Source organism: Trachymyrmex cornetzi, unplaced genomic scaffold (assembly GCF_001594075.2).
Source record: "Trachymyrmex cornetzi isolate Tcor2-1 unplaced genomic scaffold, Tcor1.1 scaffold34, whole genome shotgun sequence".
Lineage (NCBI taxonomy): Eukaryota > Metazoa > Arthropoda > Insecta > Hymenoptera > Formicidae > Trachymyrmex > Trachymyrmex cornetzi.
In genome coordinates this window covers 181,485-198,527 of record NW_017298108.1, presented here as the reverse complement: position 1 = coordinate 198,527, position 17,043 = coordinate 181,485, and the positions used below count along the sequence as shown (strand labels likewise).

Sequence of the window (17,043 nt, the reverse complement as noted above, 5' to 3'; positions counted from 1 at the left end):
CTTGGAAGATTAGAAATTTTCAAAAGATTTCCAGAGAATCGCACTTTTTAACCTTTAAAACAAGACAAGCTGAACAGACTTGAGATTTTAAAAATTAGAGAACTAAAAAAACGGGGCACGTTATAGTTTCGAAATTTTTCAGCTAAACAATTTCGTGAACTTTTAAACCATAAACTCTTTACACAACATAAATAAAAAACTTCAAAAATCGAAGATCAATAAGGTACATTTACGCAAATTTGCGTTGTGTTTACATTCATGCCTAACAACGATTTCGTGAAAAAAAAAAAAAAGAACAATGCCTTATTCGATGCTATAAATAAGCAACCTCGCTGGAATTCCAACGAGTTCTCTGGCCGCGACAGGTGAAGCCACGTGTTGTTCGTGCAATCGCAGTCGCCTAGATTTAAAGACTTCGTTATTCAATTCAAATACGCTAACGGACTAACGGGCCAGCTCGCAGGATTTCCGCCTCAGCGCGACGTTCGTTATTGTGTTCTAGAAGAATCGGGTTAGGAAAGGTCAGGTAGAGACGATCGCCCTGGAGCCGGTCTGCGAGAAGATTCGCAGTTAAGTATCATTTTTCAGAGAAAGTATGGAAAGTACATGTGTTTCTATAGTATACATCAAAAAGTAGAAAGCATTATACATACATTACAAAGAGTTATACATCCTGAAAAATGATAAATACACTTCAAAATAAAATACAAGATCAATCTGAATATTTTAGACACTGGTGTGTCAAATATGATATATCATATTTTATGATATACTATGATACAGCATTAGATAAAAATAATAGTATTTTTATGCTTGCGTTAATTTCTATGGCGTTTGTATCTACAATACAAAATAAAATTTATTTGAAATATCTAGAATCTAGATCACACATTCAATTGATTCTCGAATAGATTCTTACAGATAATAGAGGAACACGCGTGTCGAGTATTCAAAATCGCTCTGCAAGACCACCGTCTTCGCGATTTGCGAGTCACTCGTTATTTTGCCAGCATATGATGAATGTAAGCCTTAAGGATTACGGGAGCCCTATATTAAATACGGGACCTCCATTGAAAGAAGATATATTTAGACCGGACCCTTGAAAGATCCTGTCTCGTCTCGGGACGCATCGCGCGGAGCGAATGCATTTTGAATGCGCAGGATTTGTTCCTTGCAGATTATATAAGGATGAAAGATTCGTAAAAATATATACATATATAAATGCACAGGATACCGTTGTATCGATGTATTAACCTCGCGACAAGAGTGCACGCAATCGAACGTGATTCAAAGAAGTAAATCGATTTGTCAAGTTCATCATTAAAGATAATTACGCATGTAAATGTAGTAAGAAAAGCGCATGTTTTATGATTTCAAATAATGTAATTTAAGTAAGATTAATGATGAAGTCTTTTGATGTAAGAAAGATAAAGATAATCTTCAATACAACTAACTTTTTAAATTATTCCCTTAATTCTGTTAAAGAGTTTCTAGATTTTTTTCATCATTTTATTCTTTGATATAATTAATAATTAAAATTATTTTGCTACAATATTATAAATACAAATATTAAGATTTAATATGTGTATTTTTTTAATTGATTGAATTTAATACATATAATCATTGTAGAAACTTACCTCGCATCTAGATGTATCAAGTATCTCGACCTCCGTCGTGACATTGTCAATAGTGACGCTGTGTCGGTAGAGAAAATCTGCAACAAATAGAATTAACATATTTAATCAATTATAATAAAATCTTTAACTCGATTATTATCGCTTTAAGATCTTGTATAACTCGCGAGATAAATAAAAAAACATGATTTTTCTTGATCGATGTCATTTGGATGATACTCTTCGATCTCTTTGGAAAAGCAACATTTTCCCAAGGATAGAAAACGCGGCTAATACGCGAAAGTGCCGTAGCAGTTGGTAACGACAATTCCAATTAGTTACGCTTACGCTCGCTGCTATGTCATTACGATCACTGACGATGACACGTGGCTTTCGCTGAAAATTTGTGATCAAAAAGATTTGGATAGTCGTATATTAAGACTTGAATTTTTAGATCGCTACACACTCAAATTATTCATATATGTCATTCTTAAAAAATTCCATAGTGTTCATTATATATTTGAAATTTTGTAGGGTTACCACAAAAAATGAATTTTAAAATTCTCTGACTTTTCCAGGTTTTCCAGATAAAACTGGGAAATTTCTATGAGAGAGAGAGAGAGAGAGAGAGAGAGAGAGATTAGTATAAAATATGTAAAAAATTTAACATTATAAAATATATAAAAAATTTTAATCCTTGATTTAGAATCAAGGATTGTAAGAAAACTAGCTTATATTATTAAAAACGCAAAAGTAACATAATAAAATTTTAGGGGCAAATTCAAACCAACAAAAAATAAATTAGTATTAGAAAAAAGAACGCAGTTATGACAAAAAGTGACAATCAAATAAAATTGCTAAATAAAATATAAATTAAAAATTTTTTTTTTTTAAATCGTTTAAAGTGCACGAGTTTTGAACGTATTTTGACTATAAGCGCCAGATATATTTAAAAAATTATAACAATTATTTGGAATAAGAGCAGTTTAAGAGAATTGTGAGCAAAGTTCAAAATTCCGGTCACTTTTATATTTTTCTCTGACTTTTCCCGATTTTCCCGGTTTTTTTTCCAGATTTGTGGCAACCCTGTAATTTAAATAATCATATTTATATTATGAATTTCTGGGACTTCCGAACCGTGGATTTTTAATTTCTAGAATTTTACACACACATATTTTAATATTTAAATTTTGAATCTCAATAATATTTATTGTATCTTAGATTTTTGAATGTTGAAATTTACGCCTTCGGTAGAACAAAGAAAAAAGGAGAGCTCATATTTCTCGGAGCTGATTAAAGCTTGAGGAGCACGTGCACTTAAGGAGAAGCAGAAGAGAAGACGCGGAAGCACATCAAACATAATAGCCTTACAGGGTTAAGCACAATAAATAAGCGATAAATAAACTTATAAACATCTCGCAGTGTCGGTAGCGTAGAGCTGAAGGGGCGCAGGAATAGGCAAATAAAGATGTTCATTATATTAGCGGTTGTTACGCTCGAAAAAGTTTTATTGTCGGACAATGTTAATAGAGAAACGATTTGATCATGCGTTGCGACAGAAAATTCATTGCATCCTCCTGTACACGAGAAATATCGGCGTGTAGAAAAAGAGCTTCCAAGACTGCGAGACGCAATTTGAACTCTGCATACAAGACGCAAAAATTCTTTCTATGCTTATAGAAAAAAATCGATCTAGCTAAGCGATCTAGATAAACGGAGATAACTATAAGGATTGAAGGATGTTTAACGAATGGAATTATTTCATAGATAAGACGGACGTATGCGCAAGTGTCTAGAAATCTAATTGTAGTCCCATCTAAATACAGGAACAATTTGCATATCAGACGTTATGGAAAGTTAAATCTTTGATGAGAAACTTTGATAAAAGTACAAGATTTAATTTCTAAGAAATCGAAAGTATGAAGAGGTACAATAAAAGCGATAAGTTAACAAAAAAAAGGGGATTAACCGTGACACACTTTCGTCGCAACTGGAAATGTAACTGTCACCGATCGCGCGGATTCGGCTTTTGCCAGAGATCTCATCCATCTCCGGTACATATGATCTATTGTCGATCTATCGAAGAAACGGGATACACGATGTAATCTTCTCCGCGCACGGACAAAACGATTCCCATCCGCGCACGCGCACGAGAGAATCGACAATACAACGAGATTCGCTTTCTAAATCATTGCCTGGATTTATTCCATGCAAGGAGAGATTTGCATTGTTAATCGAGATCAAAATAATAGCAAGTACACTGCATCGTGGCAAGAGATGAAAAGGACCGATTATCTTCCAGAGTCCCGTAAAACAACGACGCCGCGCTCGTGTACGAATGCCTTGTAATCGAAATTGCCGGTAAAGAGATCATCCTCGTTCTTCCTTCGAGAGATCAAATTTAAATCGTGCAGTGGAAACCAATATAAAGTGGCTATTTCAAAAGTACCATGGCTTGCATGTTTACATGTCTAAATTTACGAGAAAAAAAAAGACAGATTTTTTGTAAAATTTCAAGAGAAATTCAGAGAGTGGAGACAGTTAGATCCTTATAAACTCTCACATTTCTGTGAATTCTTCTGCCTTTATATATATAATTAGATACTTCTGCTTTTGATTATATACTTCTGCTTTTGATTATATACATTAATAATTCTATATTTTCAAATTTTTTAAATTTATTTCTTACAATATTTACTTCTACATTAAAAAAAAATTAATTTTAAAATTATTTAATGTAATTAATTATTATCCAATTACATATAATTATCATCTATCTTATTATCATTCAAAATATAATAAAAATTTGAAAATGACTTTTTTATCAATCACATTTTCCAAATAATCTTTAAATTTACAAAATAAATTAATTTTTATTAATACGCTAAAAGAATTTTTTCGCGTTTCGTTCACCTACGCAAACCAGCTGAAGGAAATCAATGGCCCCGCTTTCACCGTTTGAGGGCGTTTTCTTCGGAAAAGTGATTCTCCAACGATCGGGAACGAAAGTATGGCGATAACCCGCACACGAGTCGCACGAAGTGTCGACGCATTTTCAATTCGTTTCACACAAGATGTACCGAAAGAGAGGGAAGCAAAAAAGCAAGAGAAAGAGATGAGATAGAGAGAAAGAGAATGACTGTTGCATATGATTGCTCCGAATGCTATCTTGAGTTAGCAAATTCCTTACGAAAAAAAAAAAAAAATTCTTAACAAACAAAATTGAAGACTCAATATTTCAATTTTCATAAATATAAAACTCCTATTATTAAAATCCTAAAATTTTATACTATTACTATCAAGAAATTTTGCACGATATCTAAAAAATGTAACAAAAAGTAACAAACGGAAAGATACTTTTTTTGATGAAGTCAACCAAAGTTTTTGTCCAATATTCGTTTATACATATTTCTATAGAAATTATTTTATACAAAGCAGTCTGTATAATATCTTCAGACCCCTTACATGTCTACGTCGGAGTTTTTTATCTATCATTATTCTTATCATTTTTTATCGATCCTCGATGGATAGTAATCAGTTCCGTAGCGTCCACAGCGTCATCTTTGAGAATCGATTGAGCGATTATCCCCCTTTTTGATCGAGGGGGAACATATAGATTATCCGCTTCCTGGTTACATTCAAGAATGATTATCCATCATTTTCCCAGGAAATTAATTAATATCGATGGTAGGAGAGAGCACTCGCGACGGCACCCTTCCACTCTCGACCGGCATTATCGATCGCAACATTATAGATCGATTGGGATCAAGATTGATTCTGAGTGCCAGTTATGTACGAGAGAAATTCGATAAATCGATGATTGCACTATTGTATCGGGAAGCTTTCCGTACATTATATTAATGTGAATGCACTTGTAAAGAAAGTAAGGAGAAACTTTGCACTGCGTGCAAATTGACTTATAAATTTTCTTGTAAATCTTCATTCCGAGAACTTTTATGTATTTTAGGATGCTACATTTTCCCAAACTTAATTCAGACAAGTATAATTAATCATCCAATTTTAATATTTAAAAAAAAGATAGACCAACACAAACATCTGATGTGGTGATTCTTAACCACTCTTGTGTCTTAGATTAACGTAGAAAAAGTTAAATCCTTTTCCAAAAAGGATACGTAATCTTAAATTGAGGATAAAATCCATTCAGGCAGTTTTATCTGCAATTTATTCTAATCAACTATAAATTTATGTATTTTACATAATTATATTTGCTTCAAGCACATCAGTTATCTTGGCGATAATGTCCCTACAGGTATCGGGATTGCGATAAAATGGCGTGGTACTCGCCGGTGAGGATGTACAGCCGGCTCGGCCATAGAGGTGTTACAAAAATATGAGCGACCGGCCGGTTCAGGGTTAAGGGGACAATACTTCACGGTGAATTTTTCCAAGCGGCTCGGATATCCGCGAAACTCGCCGTCATAGCTTATACGTCCGCGGGCGTGCACGGCAATTATTACGGCGAAGTAGCCTGCATGAGTTATGGGAGAGATCTGCATTCTGCAGACCCTCCCTATAGGCTCTATTTCATATCGAGTGTTTAAATCTCCGCCCTCCGCACGGATCCAGCGGTGTCTGTTGCGGTCTCTCTTTCTCTTTCTCTGTATCTTTCTCCCTCTATACGCTGCTACCCTACCCCCTTATCTCGTGTATTTCTGTGATCGCTAGAATGCCCTCGGGACATCACTCGCGAGGCGCCATGATTAAGATTTTTCATTGGTACCCTTGAATTAGAGTCCGGTTTCGAACGCGAGAATATTTCACAGCGGATTTTTCCGTCGCGGTCCCCGCTGGAACACGCGAGAGGCCACCGATCAAGATTTAGATTCGCGTTTTGTACTACGGGGTGAGTGCACGGCCCCCCGCCCCCAGGAGATAAGTCGATAGCAAGCGAGAAAGGAACTTAGATATGAACTGGACATTTATCCAGAATATGACGTCGAGAAATTAGCAACGAATGAACGCAATCATTCACGCTTCGCATTGGCAATTATCTTGAAGAAAAAAAAAGGGTAGGGAAGAGAGAGAGAGAGAGAGAGAGAGAGAGAGAGAGAGAGAGAGAAACACTTACCACTGGTCGAGCTGTACTCGCCGATGTATCGCCTCGTCAAGTACCGCACAACCACGGCTGCAACAGAAAGAGGAAAAAGAAATTGATTAACTTCAAAAAGGATCTCGCGAATAATTGTAGTGAGTCTGATGATACATCAGTGGAATCGTAATTACAAGTAATAATGTAAGAAGACGTATTTTCGTTCTCTCTAGCTAGACGGACGCGCGCGCCTATATGCGCCTATATGCGCCTATATGCGCCTATATGCGCAGGTGTTGAAACGCCATTAACTTATTTTCAATGTTAATAAAGAAACTATAAATATTCGTGAGGAACGAGTTTTCCTGTGGGTTGCCGATAAATTTCTTGCGTCATAAATTCCGTTTCGTTGCGGCGCGAAAGGCGGCTTAAGATTCAACATACTGACGACGTTCCTGGCATCGTCGTCGTCGTTGTCGTCGTTCAAACCTCGCAAGACTTATTGTAGTAGAGTACATAGATTCATACTCGTAGATATACACTGTTTATAAATCTATCGTCGTAGTTCAACCCAACGATAACGACGACGACGGAGGGAGGGAAGAGGAAATATCACGAATGGAAAAAGAGGAGAAGAGAGGAGAGGTAAAGACACGAGCAGGAACAGAATATAGAACTTCATTCGTGAGCTATTTGCTGAGATGAGAGATACGAGTGCATATCTTCGAAATATTTCCGTGCAGCTGGACGACGATTTATTTTCAACGGCGATTCAACGTACGCTTGCGGAAAGTCGATGGACCGGCAAGAACTAACTGATCCCTCGACTGATCCTTTCAAAGAGAAGGAAACTAATTTATTAAAAGATATAAATTATAATTATATATATATATATATATATATAGGGTACCAATTATGCAAGTATTTTATATTGTGTTTTATTTTAAAAATTAAACATCCGATAGATAAATACACCTATAATATCTATGAAAAACAAATTTACGTAGTCTGTTTTTATTTCACACATAAAAACCAAATTATTAGTACAATAAAAGATTGACACGTTGCTATATTAATTAGCATTAGTTATTAGCATTTTGCATTTGAATATATATATATAACTAATTTAAAAATAAGAAATTTTATAAAAACTGTATTTTCGATAGTCATCATACAAAGACAGCGGATTATTATATTGTGCCAAGCAATTCGGTAATTGAGTGAAGACTCATTCTCCCTTGGAGATGACTGTCGTCAAATCGAGGCGATGTCACGCGTAATCCTATACAGGCCGCGCGAACCGAAGTAATTGATGTGGACACGAGAATGTTACTCGTAACGTCTAATAGTCCCAAGAGTAATCTGTGCCAAGCACCCGGGTCTGATGAAAACACGCTCTTCACTGCACTCAAATCCAAACGCGAGGGAAACCTGACACTCGTGCCAGATACTAAGTATTTATAATAAAATTCTTATCTTTCGTAGAATCAACTTGGGAATGCCGACAATATAGTGGTCCTCACGCAGCCATCAAACGATAAAAAATAACTAATAGCTCATGCAGAATGCAAAATATTGCTGTAGATAACATCTATCAAAAATATTCCAACGTAAAGTTAAAAAATCGAAAAAATAGGTCAACCACAATGGTACTATTAAATGAAATTTCAAAAAACCTCACTCACACAAAATCTTCAAAGGGGTAATATTTTAACCGATAGCGCGCAAGTGATCACGTTCAAAATTAAGAAAAAAAAAAGAAAGGCGAAAACTAGGCAGGTAGAAGAACGAATAAGAAGAAAAGAATGAAGAAGAAGAAGAATAAGAGAGAAGCCGATTAAGTCACCTGCGGAGAATTATGTGTAATGTGGAAGATGCAACGGTACGAGCAAAACGCAACCATTCGCGGTGCCATTCGCCGACGTGCGATGGTTGCCAGCGTGGGGTTCTATAGATAGATCGTTGGAGGATAAGCCGCTTGGTGGACGTAAGAAAATAGTAATTACGGCCACGATCGCTTTGAATCGAAGGGGGGAGGGGGGGGGAGGGACGAGACGGAGACATATGACAAAAAAAAGATCGGGATGGTGCGGCGCGTTGATCAACCAAGTGCATCCTCTTGTCTCGTTGAAATTTTCCGTCTATCCCAAATATTCAACACTATCTTCTATTGAAACAAATTTCACTCATGGCATTTTATATTTCGTATAGAAAGTATCAAATTTTCTGTATATAATTTTTTTAGTTGCTCCAAACAGTCCAAACACAATTTTTAACAATAACAATTTTATACAATAAAAAATTAATTAATTTATTACACTAGTAAAAGGAAGAAAAGTAATGTACAATAATATTTGCTGAAAGACACTTTTCTTTAAAAAAAAAAAATAACGGGATATATGATTTTTTTAAAAACGAAAAATTAAATTGTAATTTGATCATATGATGGAGAAAATTCTATATTAAAAATATTAAAAAAAGGTAATAAAAATGTCAAATTGATATCTCGCAGAAAAGAAACCCGTTGAAGCGCGACTTCCACGAGCTACTATTCTGTCCGCTTTTATTGTGACACGGCAATAAAGCAAGTCGTTTAGACCAAATGAATTTATGAACACGTCTGGGCTTGGATAGCGGACCTCCAATTGCCTCTTCAATAAGCGTTAACGCAGATAAATGGCTATAGATAACAATCTTGCATTTCTCGCGTGACCATAATTCTTTTCATGATTCCGCACTGTCAGTAGTTTTTGCGAAATCTACTTGTCGTTGAAGAATTCTGTTATTTACTTGGAAATATCCAATTCAAATGCTATACATTACTGGTATCTATTTTTGCGAGAATTAAGCTCCTATTACATAGTCAACTCTTAAACGCCTTTTCGGTATATCTGGCTTTTATTTCCCAATGTTTTTTCAATACTTTTTCCATTGCTTAACTTTTTTTAATAAAACTTTTTTTTAAATTAATAAAGATACATTTGCTTGCTACTGTTATATTTCTTAATATCGTAACATTTCAATTGAAAACAAATTGTTTACAATATGTAAATTTTAACACATTTAAAGAGTTGTAGGAAATCTAGCCTATATTATTAAAAACAATGCAAAAAAGGCTTAGTAGCATACGAAAATTTTGAGTGCAAATTCGAACCAATAAAAAATAAATTAGTATTGAAAAAAAGAATGCAGTTACGAAAAAGGGCGATCCAATAAAGATACTGAATAAAATATAAATTTTAATTATTTTATTAAAATCGTTTAAAGTGTTTTGAACGTATTTCACTATAAACATCAGATATATTAAAAAATTATAATAATTATCTAGAATAAGAGCAGTTTAAGGAAATTGTGAACAAATTTCAAAATTCCAGATTTTTTTACATTTTCCCTTGACTTTTCCCGGTTTTCCATGTCTGTTGCAACCCTGGACGTGATATATCAGAAGTGTTCCTGTAGTGTGGCATATGAAGATTAATAGGTGAAAACAACTAAATTCCAAATTTCCAAAGAAAATTTTCGTTTCCTTTATTATAGAAGAGTTACGGTTATTTTATACGTGTACACGGGAGTATGTCAGGCGAAGGTGCGATAATGCGGAGGAAGAAATGTTACCGCATAAATTTGGAATTCAAAATCAAATACCGCGGGCAACAGAACGGATGTATCGGATGTCCAGATCTTACAACCTGCTGCTGCAACCGTGCAGGATTTTTTTCATGGCAATCCCCCTCCCCTCTCGGTCACGCGGAATGATATCCGATAACATCCACGGAGGTCCTTATTATACCCAGCGGGGTCTCACAAGAGACTTTTAAGGATTCGCTCCCGTCGAGATATCCCTCTTCCCATCGCCGCCGTCGCCGCGTGAGAATGCACCGTTTTTGCCGCAAAAAGTAGAACAGACGACATTGTCGCGTGTTTTACAGCAATCAAGATCGTGCATAGCAGTGAAACGTGCGAATGCAGAAGTAGCGAAACGCAATTAAATAAATATGTTCCCGAAAAAAAATGCAATAATCCTGACAAAACGGCAATTTGTGATATTCCGAGATATGACGATGTTGCCATCAGACAACACAACTTTCTATTCGAAGATGCGAAAAATTTCACGATTGAAGAATTTAAGGTATTCGAAATTACAATTGATATAACAACATCTTAAAAAGATATCTAGTTAACAGTGTTAGAAAGATGCAATTTCAAATATAACGACAACTCGACAATAGCCGTGTCCAAAAAAATGTTTATTTTATATCAAGTTTTCTTCGTTCAGATAGAATTATTCTTGTAGATCTGAGACCGGTATTCGTAATAAGATGTCATGAAACGATCACAGAGCCGTATATTAGCATCATAAAATATTACTTAAGATGGAGACTTTTTGAAAAATAAGACCCGACTATGAATATCAACTTAAAAATATAATTCAATCAGCACGAAGAAAGCTTCCGACAGTTGCAAAATAAATACATTTTACTCTGAACGTAGCCAATGAGAAGATGGTTTGTAGATGATTGGTTGATTCCGGTAACTTAATAATAATATGAAGATGCAAAATTGGTGGAAGAGCAAAGGGAGAGGAGAGTCATGTACGAGATCGGACGAGATCAGAATAAAACGAAGAGCGCGCCTTTATTAAGGTGGCCGGTCCTAGCGGTTATTAATAGGATTTATTCCGAGGTCGGCGAACCGCCTTATCGCCCGTTCGTTTGCTCGCTTTGTATGCGTCGCGCGACTGTCGGGTTAACTAATGCAACGTATTATTCCACGGGACTATACGTATCCATCTTAACGGCACTTTCATTCAATGCGTTGCGTCGGTGCGCTATTAAACAACGCGCAGAAATTACACGCTGCACGACGACGCGATATTAGTATCGTCCATCATAATGAACGTCCTTCCGACGTGATTCAATATTTCACGACATTGCGCCATAATCGATCTGCGCATCTTTTTTCGCCGTTTCATTCGTCACCGAATGGACCGAATGGATATCGTTTCCGACGCGATGTGTTCCAATCACATCATGTTCTCATATAGGAAATCAACATTGCTTTCGCAGAGATGTATTTTCCGTTGTCCGTTTTAATTTCGATTCGATTTAATTTCGCACGCAAGGTCAACGCGCAAAACCTTTCTCTTCGTAGATCACAAAACAATGGCAAAGCGACACACACACATCGCACGCACAATTTGATTAGAATTTCTTGCAATCTCAAGCAAATAAATTTCGTACTAAATTAATCCTTCGTCTGAAAAAATCCTAGATCTTTTTTGGCACAAGTGAAATTTTACTTAAATTTCTCTGAAATAAAAGAGGGCACTAAAAATATCTTGTTATAGTAATGGGAGTTCTTTTTTGCAAACCTAAAACAGTAAAAAAACTTGAACTCGATAAAACTCAGATTGCAGACGAAGAGTTAACTTATTGTTAGTAATTAGAATTAATTTAGTTAATTATACTTATACAACAGAATTAATTCAGTTGAGTTAATCGTGATTTCTTTATTAGAATTTTGTGACTTTGATAATAGTGTTGATGAAAATAAATGGAATAATTTTTACACGAGAATGAAGCAAAATGAAAAGAGAGAAAGAAAGATTCACCTGATTTACCGACTCTGGGGCCGCCGAGGACGACCACCTTGATCCTGTTTACGTTTGTCATCAGCTGCGTGGGCTAAGTGTCATTCGGGCTGATTTGGCATCACACATTGCCTCCGCAGCGAATGCACCAATTACATCACTTTGCACTTTACCGCCGTACTCATACTCTCATTCACTCGCGCGCACAAAAAGGGCTGATGTCCTTCTCGAACACACGTGACACTCGCAACACTCTTACGAAATTAATTACTGTAACGAACAGTCAATCATCTGCTCGAGTCATCATTGCTCAATTTCGTAGCGGTATAATTATCAATCGTTAATTAATCTCTCTGGTGCGCTTGATTAAATTCTCTTTCGTTTACACACAAAAGAGAAAGGAAGAGATCGCAAAGAAAACGGTACGGATCTTATTCTAGTGTTTCAGAAGAATTATGTAGAATGAATAGAGAATTGATAATTATGGCGCAGTGTTGAGGCACAAGAACATTATTTCTAAAAAGAAACAGCGAAAACCCTTCTCCTCTCGCTCTCGTTCTTCGCCTCGATCAGGTATTTAATCGGCGGTTATCTATTAATCATCAGCTGAAGTCGTCACTGCTTAGATATGGAGCTATTAATGGCAGCGTTAATTAGAACCTTCCCTGCTAATTCCCAGCGACTCGGAGGAAACCGTGGCGACGATCGACGAACAGGCAGCCGATATTGGTTCCATGTGTCGTTTTCTACCTGGTGAACGAGCGTAACCGCGATTACGAGTCCCCGCCTGGCATGTCGAATGCGCGATTCTTCCTTCGCGCGGGAAGACGATAGCGCCTCGATAAAGCCGCTCGCGTTGAGTGATACAGCCCCCTTTTCCAGCCGCGCGACGACACGCCGATCTTTTGCACAACTCTTGCACGACTCACCGCGAAGCTCCGAATCGAGCGCGATCGAGCTCCTTTCTCAAGATGACAGCCGCGATTACAATCTCGCGTCCTTCGTCAAGAAATCACAATGTGCCCTCTCGTCGAGCACACGAGTTTATTAACAGCAACGACCGCCGCGCCGTGTTATCTTATCACGATTTCTCCTTTTCTCCTTGAAGATGACAAATTTCACGTGACGCGGTTTGTTTGTTTTCCTCTCGTTCTTTTCTCTCTCCACCAGTAAGACTGTCAGTCTCTCTCGGATAATTTCTGTACTCTGATAATCTTTGTTCTCCAGCTATTGTTAAATGATTGTACGTATTAATCATTCCCTTTAATAAATCGTTCCCTTTGCTTGTCTCTTATCCGAACGACTAGTACCACTTACGATATTTAGTTTTACAAGCCAAGGATTTCAGCTGATCCGCACTCTCTCTTTCTGTTTTTTTTTGTTTTCTCATCAAGTGTCAATGCATTATTTAGCGTTGTTAATTAATTTTACTCCAGCGTCTCTTTATCGTATAAAAATATGAAGAAAGCGATTCCTCTTTGATTTCCTCTAAATTCTTGCGTTCTTCCTTTCCGATCCTTACACCGAAGAACATCGAACTCGATAGTACAATCTGCACGATTCAGAATTACGGAGTCAGTCTCCTCGCACCTTCGAAAGCAAGGGTGGTTTCCGAACGAGCCTGGTTCGCTCGTCCGCTCGTTCGCTCACTCGTCCCGCAGCGGCCGACGCTGTGCTGCGAATAACAACACAAGCAGCGATTCAAGAAATGCCGTCTCTCTGGTTCCATTTATAACGGGTCGTCGGCCTTCCTCCGCGTCTTCTAGCTTGGCGCCGCCGACACGTCGGCGATTACGAAAAAAGGACAGGCACGCACGCACGTATGCACGCATACTGATGCACACTCGCTTATCGCTCGCGCGCGAAGACGACGAGCAGACGACGGCAGACGACGACGACCGCGAGAAAAGTAGGATGCATTCATCCCCCGCAGCGACACGCAACTTTTTGTTTTGCTGTTTTCCCTTTATTTATTTATTTTTTTTTTTTGTTTTTTCTTCAACACCGTGAACTAATTTTAATATTTCGAGAGAAGTGGCGGGTTTAATTTTGAATGAAAGATTAAGTCATTTCGGAGCATAATTGGCGCCATAAAATATTGGAGCATTTTAATTTTCTCCGCCTACGTTAAGTAAAAACTCTTGCAAAGAAAACTGTTGTAAAAATAACAGGTAAAAATTTACGATTTTGCAATTATAGTATTTTTAATCGATTCCGTTGGCGTGGCAAGAAATCTCCAGATACGCTACGTTACGTAATTAGAATAAAATATCTGAGCAATAATTAATATGATAAACAAACAAATAGTATAATGGGAAAGCAACTGAGAGGGAAACGAGAAAGCAATCAACGTAGCAGGGAAATACTTAATGGAGAAACACAATGACGAAGTAGTAAATATATAACGCGCGACGGAAAATGTAACAAATGTAACACAGAGAAATAAAACAAGTTTTTTTAAATTCATTGATTAATCACAGTAACATTATACGAAAATGCAACTTTCGTAAAAGCATTGGCGCATAATGCGATTGATGAATTAAAAAAATAATACGCGAGGTGATAAAACACGCGTAAAAAATCCGCCAACTTTTTGCGCACTGAAATTCGCAAGTCGTCACTCGTCTCTAATTCTCGCCTCTACTACGCTTTAAATGATGCTAGATTAGATAACGCGTCCCGTATCACGTATTAAACTTCACTATCTTTCAGGGCGCATTGCGACGATATTATTCACGAGAAATTCTTTTAATGTGACCTTATCGCGAACGTCACAATGTTGAACAACAAAGCATGACCGTAAATTGCGACACGTATTAAATTAAATAAAATGTGATTGAAATAAAATCATAATTTAGATCATATAGTTTTGAAATAATAACCTATCTTTTATAATTATCTACCTTAATTATCTATTTAATAACAAATTCTTAATCATATCCATTATATTATATAACAGACTTCCATTACACGGACACTAATAACAGAAACGCGGTCAAAGTAAAGTCAAGAATGAATGAGTCACATAAATAAATTTTCATTCAAAAATCCAGCAAACGCAAGAACGATTTTGCAAAATACGTGATTATGACACGTTTAACCGATATAAACATTTATTGATTGTGATATAGTATATTTCTGAACAAATACTAATTCAGCGTTTTCAAAAGAACAACAAATGTGAAATCATCGATAATACGATAAAAATCAGCCATAAGTACATTTTGAAAAATGTACTCTACTATAAAATAATGTACGTGCTAAAAAAATTGCTCTTGCAAGATTATCTTGTACCGCATCCTTCAAAATAAACCAAATCGAATGGAGTAATTTTTAAATGTATCAAATCAAATTTAATCAAATCTCTTGTGTTATATCTCGAATAATGTTAAACGGAGAAAAATTATATTTATTAAATAAAATGACATGACCAAGAATAAAATCTTGAGTAATTGATTCGATCGAATATTTCGCAGTCACACGATTGATTAGATTCTTTACTTTTGTTTTTATCCACCTACTTAAATTTTGGCATGTGTGTCACAAATGTTTCTGCTCATCGTCTGCGTAAGTGAGAAATCAACTCGTTGCTCGCTATAGAGGAGCGTAATCGGAAACCAAGGTATCGGTTTCTTCGCACGTAGCAAGTCTAAGACGTGTAAATACTAGATGCGCAGATGCGCCACTTGTTTATTTAACAGGATCGATTTTCTTCGGAGAATTCTTGTGCGATATGCCATACGACGATTTTATTTTCGCGCGTCTTTCGAAAATTCGACCAATCTGCTTCAATCCTTGAAATTGGTTGACAAAAATTGTAATCAAGTAAATTGTACGTATATCAGTTTTCTGTATTACAGCAAAAACGACAATCGGTTAAGAATTAATCGGTGAAAATTAATCACGGTGAGAATTAATCAACGCTGGAAGAATCGATAATTGCGTTATTCATGTCGAAATATACGCACAAGCGATTTCAATTAACGTACACGAGGTTCCTGTATAAATTAATTCTGTCGATTAACAGCGATCGCGAGTCGCGTTAATCGCATCTATGAAGGCCGATGACCCGTGGATTAAATAATACATTCCTCCATTTTCCACCAAGATATTTCAGCGAATTGCACGCCGGCGCATATCCGAGATTAATTAAGTCACGGTTACGCGCATTAATAAGGAAATTAACTTTTATAATTAACTTTAGAGATCAATTGATGACCTTTAAGCCCTGACAAAGGCGAACCAAAGTCTCTTGATGAATCTTTCTAGGAAGAATAATTACCTGATATATCCTAACAGTTACACTTGCACAATTACGATTGGAGCTTGGCAGTTAGAATTCAGCAATCAAAAATCGATTAAGACTCGCCGGTCACAGCTCGGTATCGCTGTGGTACGTCAATCCCCGGCGGTAAATGTTTAGAAACCCGAGAACGGCACTGAAAGCTTAAACTCTTCTATAATGCATTGAGCACCACTCCGCGATTATTTCAAGAACACGTCTCGATACTCGAGGATTCGTGTATCCATCCACAACTTGACGGTCAGAGATCGCACTTGGCAAATTCGACAATGATTATTGCCGAGAAATGCGTGATTCTTGAAACACGTAAAGAACGTGAACTCCAAAGAGTCCAGATGTGTAATTTTCTGGAGTAGTATCGCGTTCGCGAATTTCGGACGGTCGCACCGCACAGCGTGGCACTTGACGTGAGGAGAACGAACGCGAGAGAGAGAGAGAGGGGGGGGAGGGAGGGAAAGAATAAAAACACGCGGCACACACTCGCAAG

At 36.8% G+C, this 17,043-nt stretch overlaps 1 protein-coding gene across 4 annotated transcripts in view; it reads right to left on the bottom strand.

Moving 5' to 3' along the window:
- The window catches only part of LOC108763151 (ras-related and estrogen-regulated growth inhibitor), a 47,108-nt gene extending 30,125 nt beyond the window's left edge, over positions 1 to 16,983 (bottom strand). For 2 of the 4 annotated variants that reach the window (XR_001940205.1, XM_018510520.1), the window contains exons 1-3: positions 12,275 to 14,210; positions 6,703 to 6,759; positions 1,638 to 1,714 (exon numbers count right to left, since the gene is read on the bottom strand). Coding sequence is in view for 3 of the 4 variants with exons in the window: in XM_018510520.1 (XP_018366022.1) it covers positions 1,638 to 1,714; positions 6,703 to 6,759; positions 12,275 to 12,335 (195 nt within the window). In the remaining variant the exon portion in view is untranslated. Of the gene's footprint in view, positions 1 to 1,637; positions 1,715 to 6,702; positions 6,760 to 12,274; positions 14,211 to 16,535 lie in introns of those variants that run through there. The other 2 variants (XM_018510521.1, XM_018510523.1) reach the window with 2 other exon arrangements.
- Between the last annotated feature and the right edge of the window lie 60 nt (positions 16,984 to 17,043).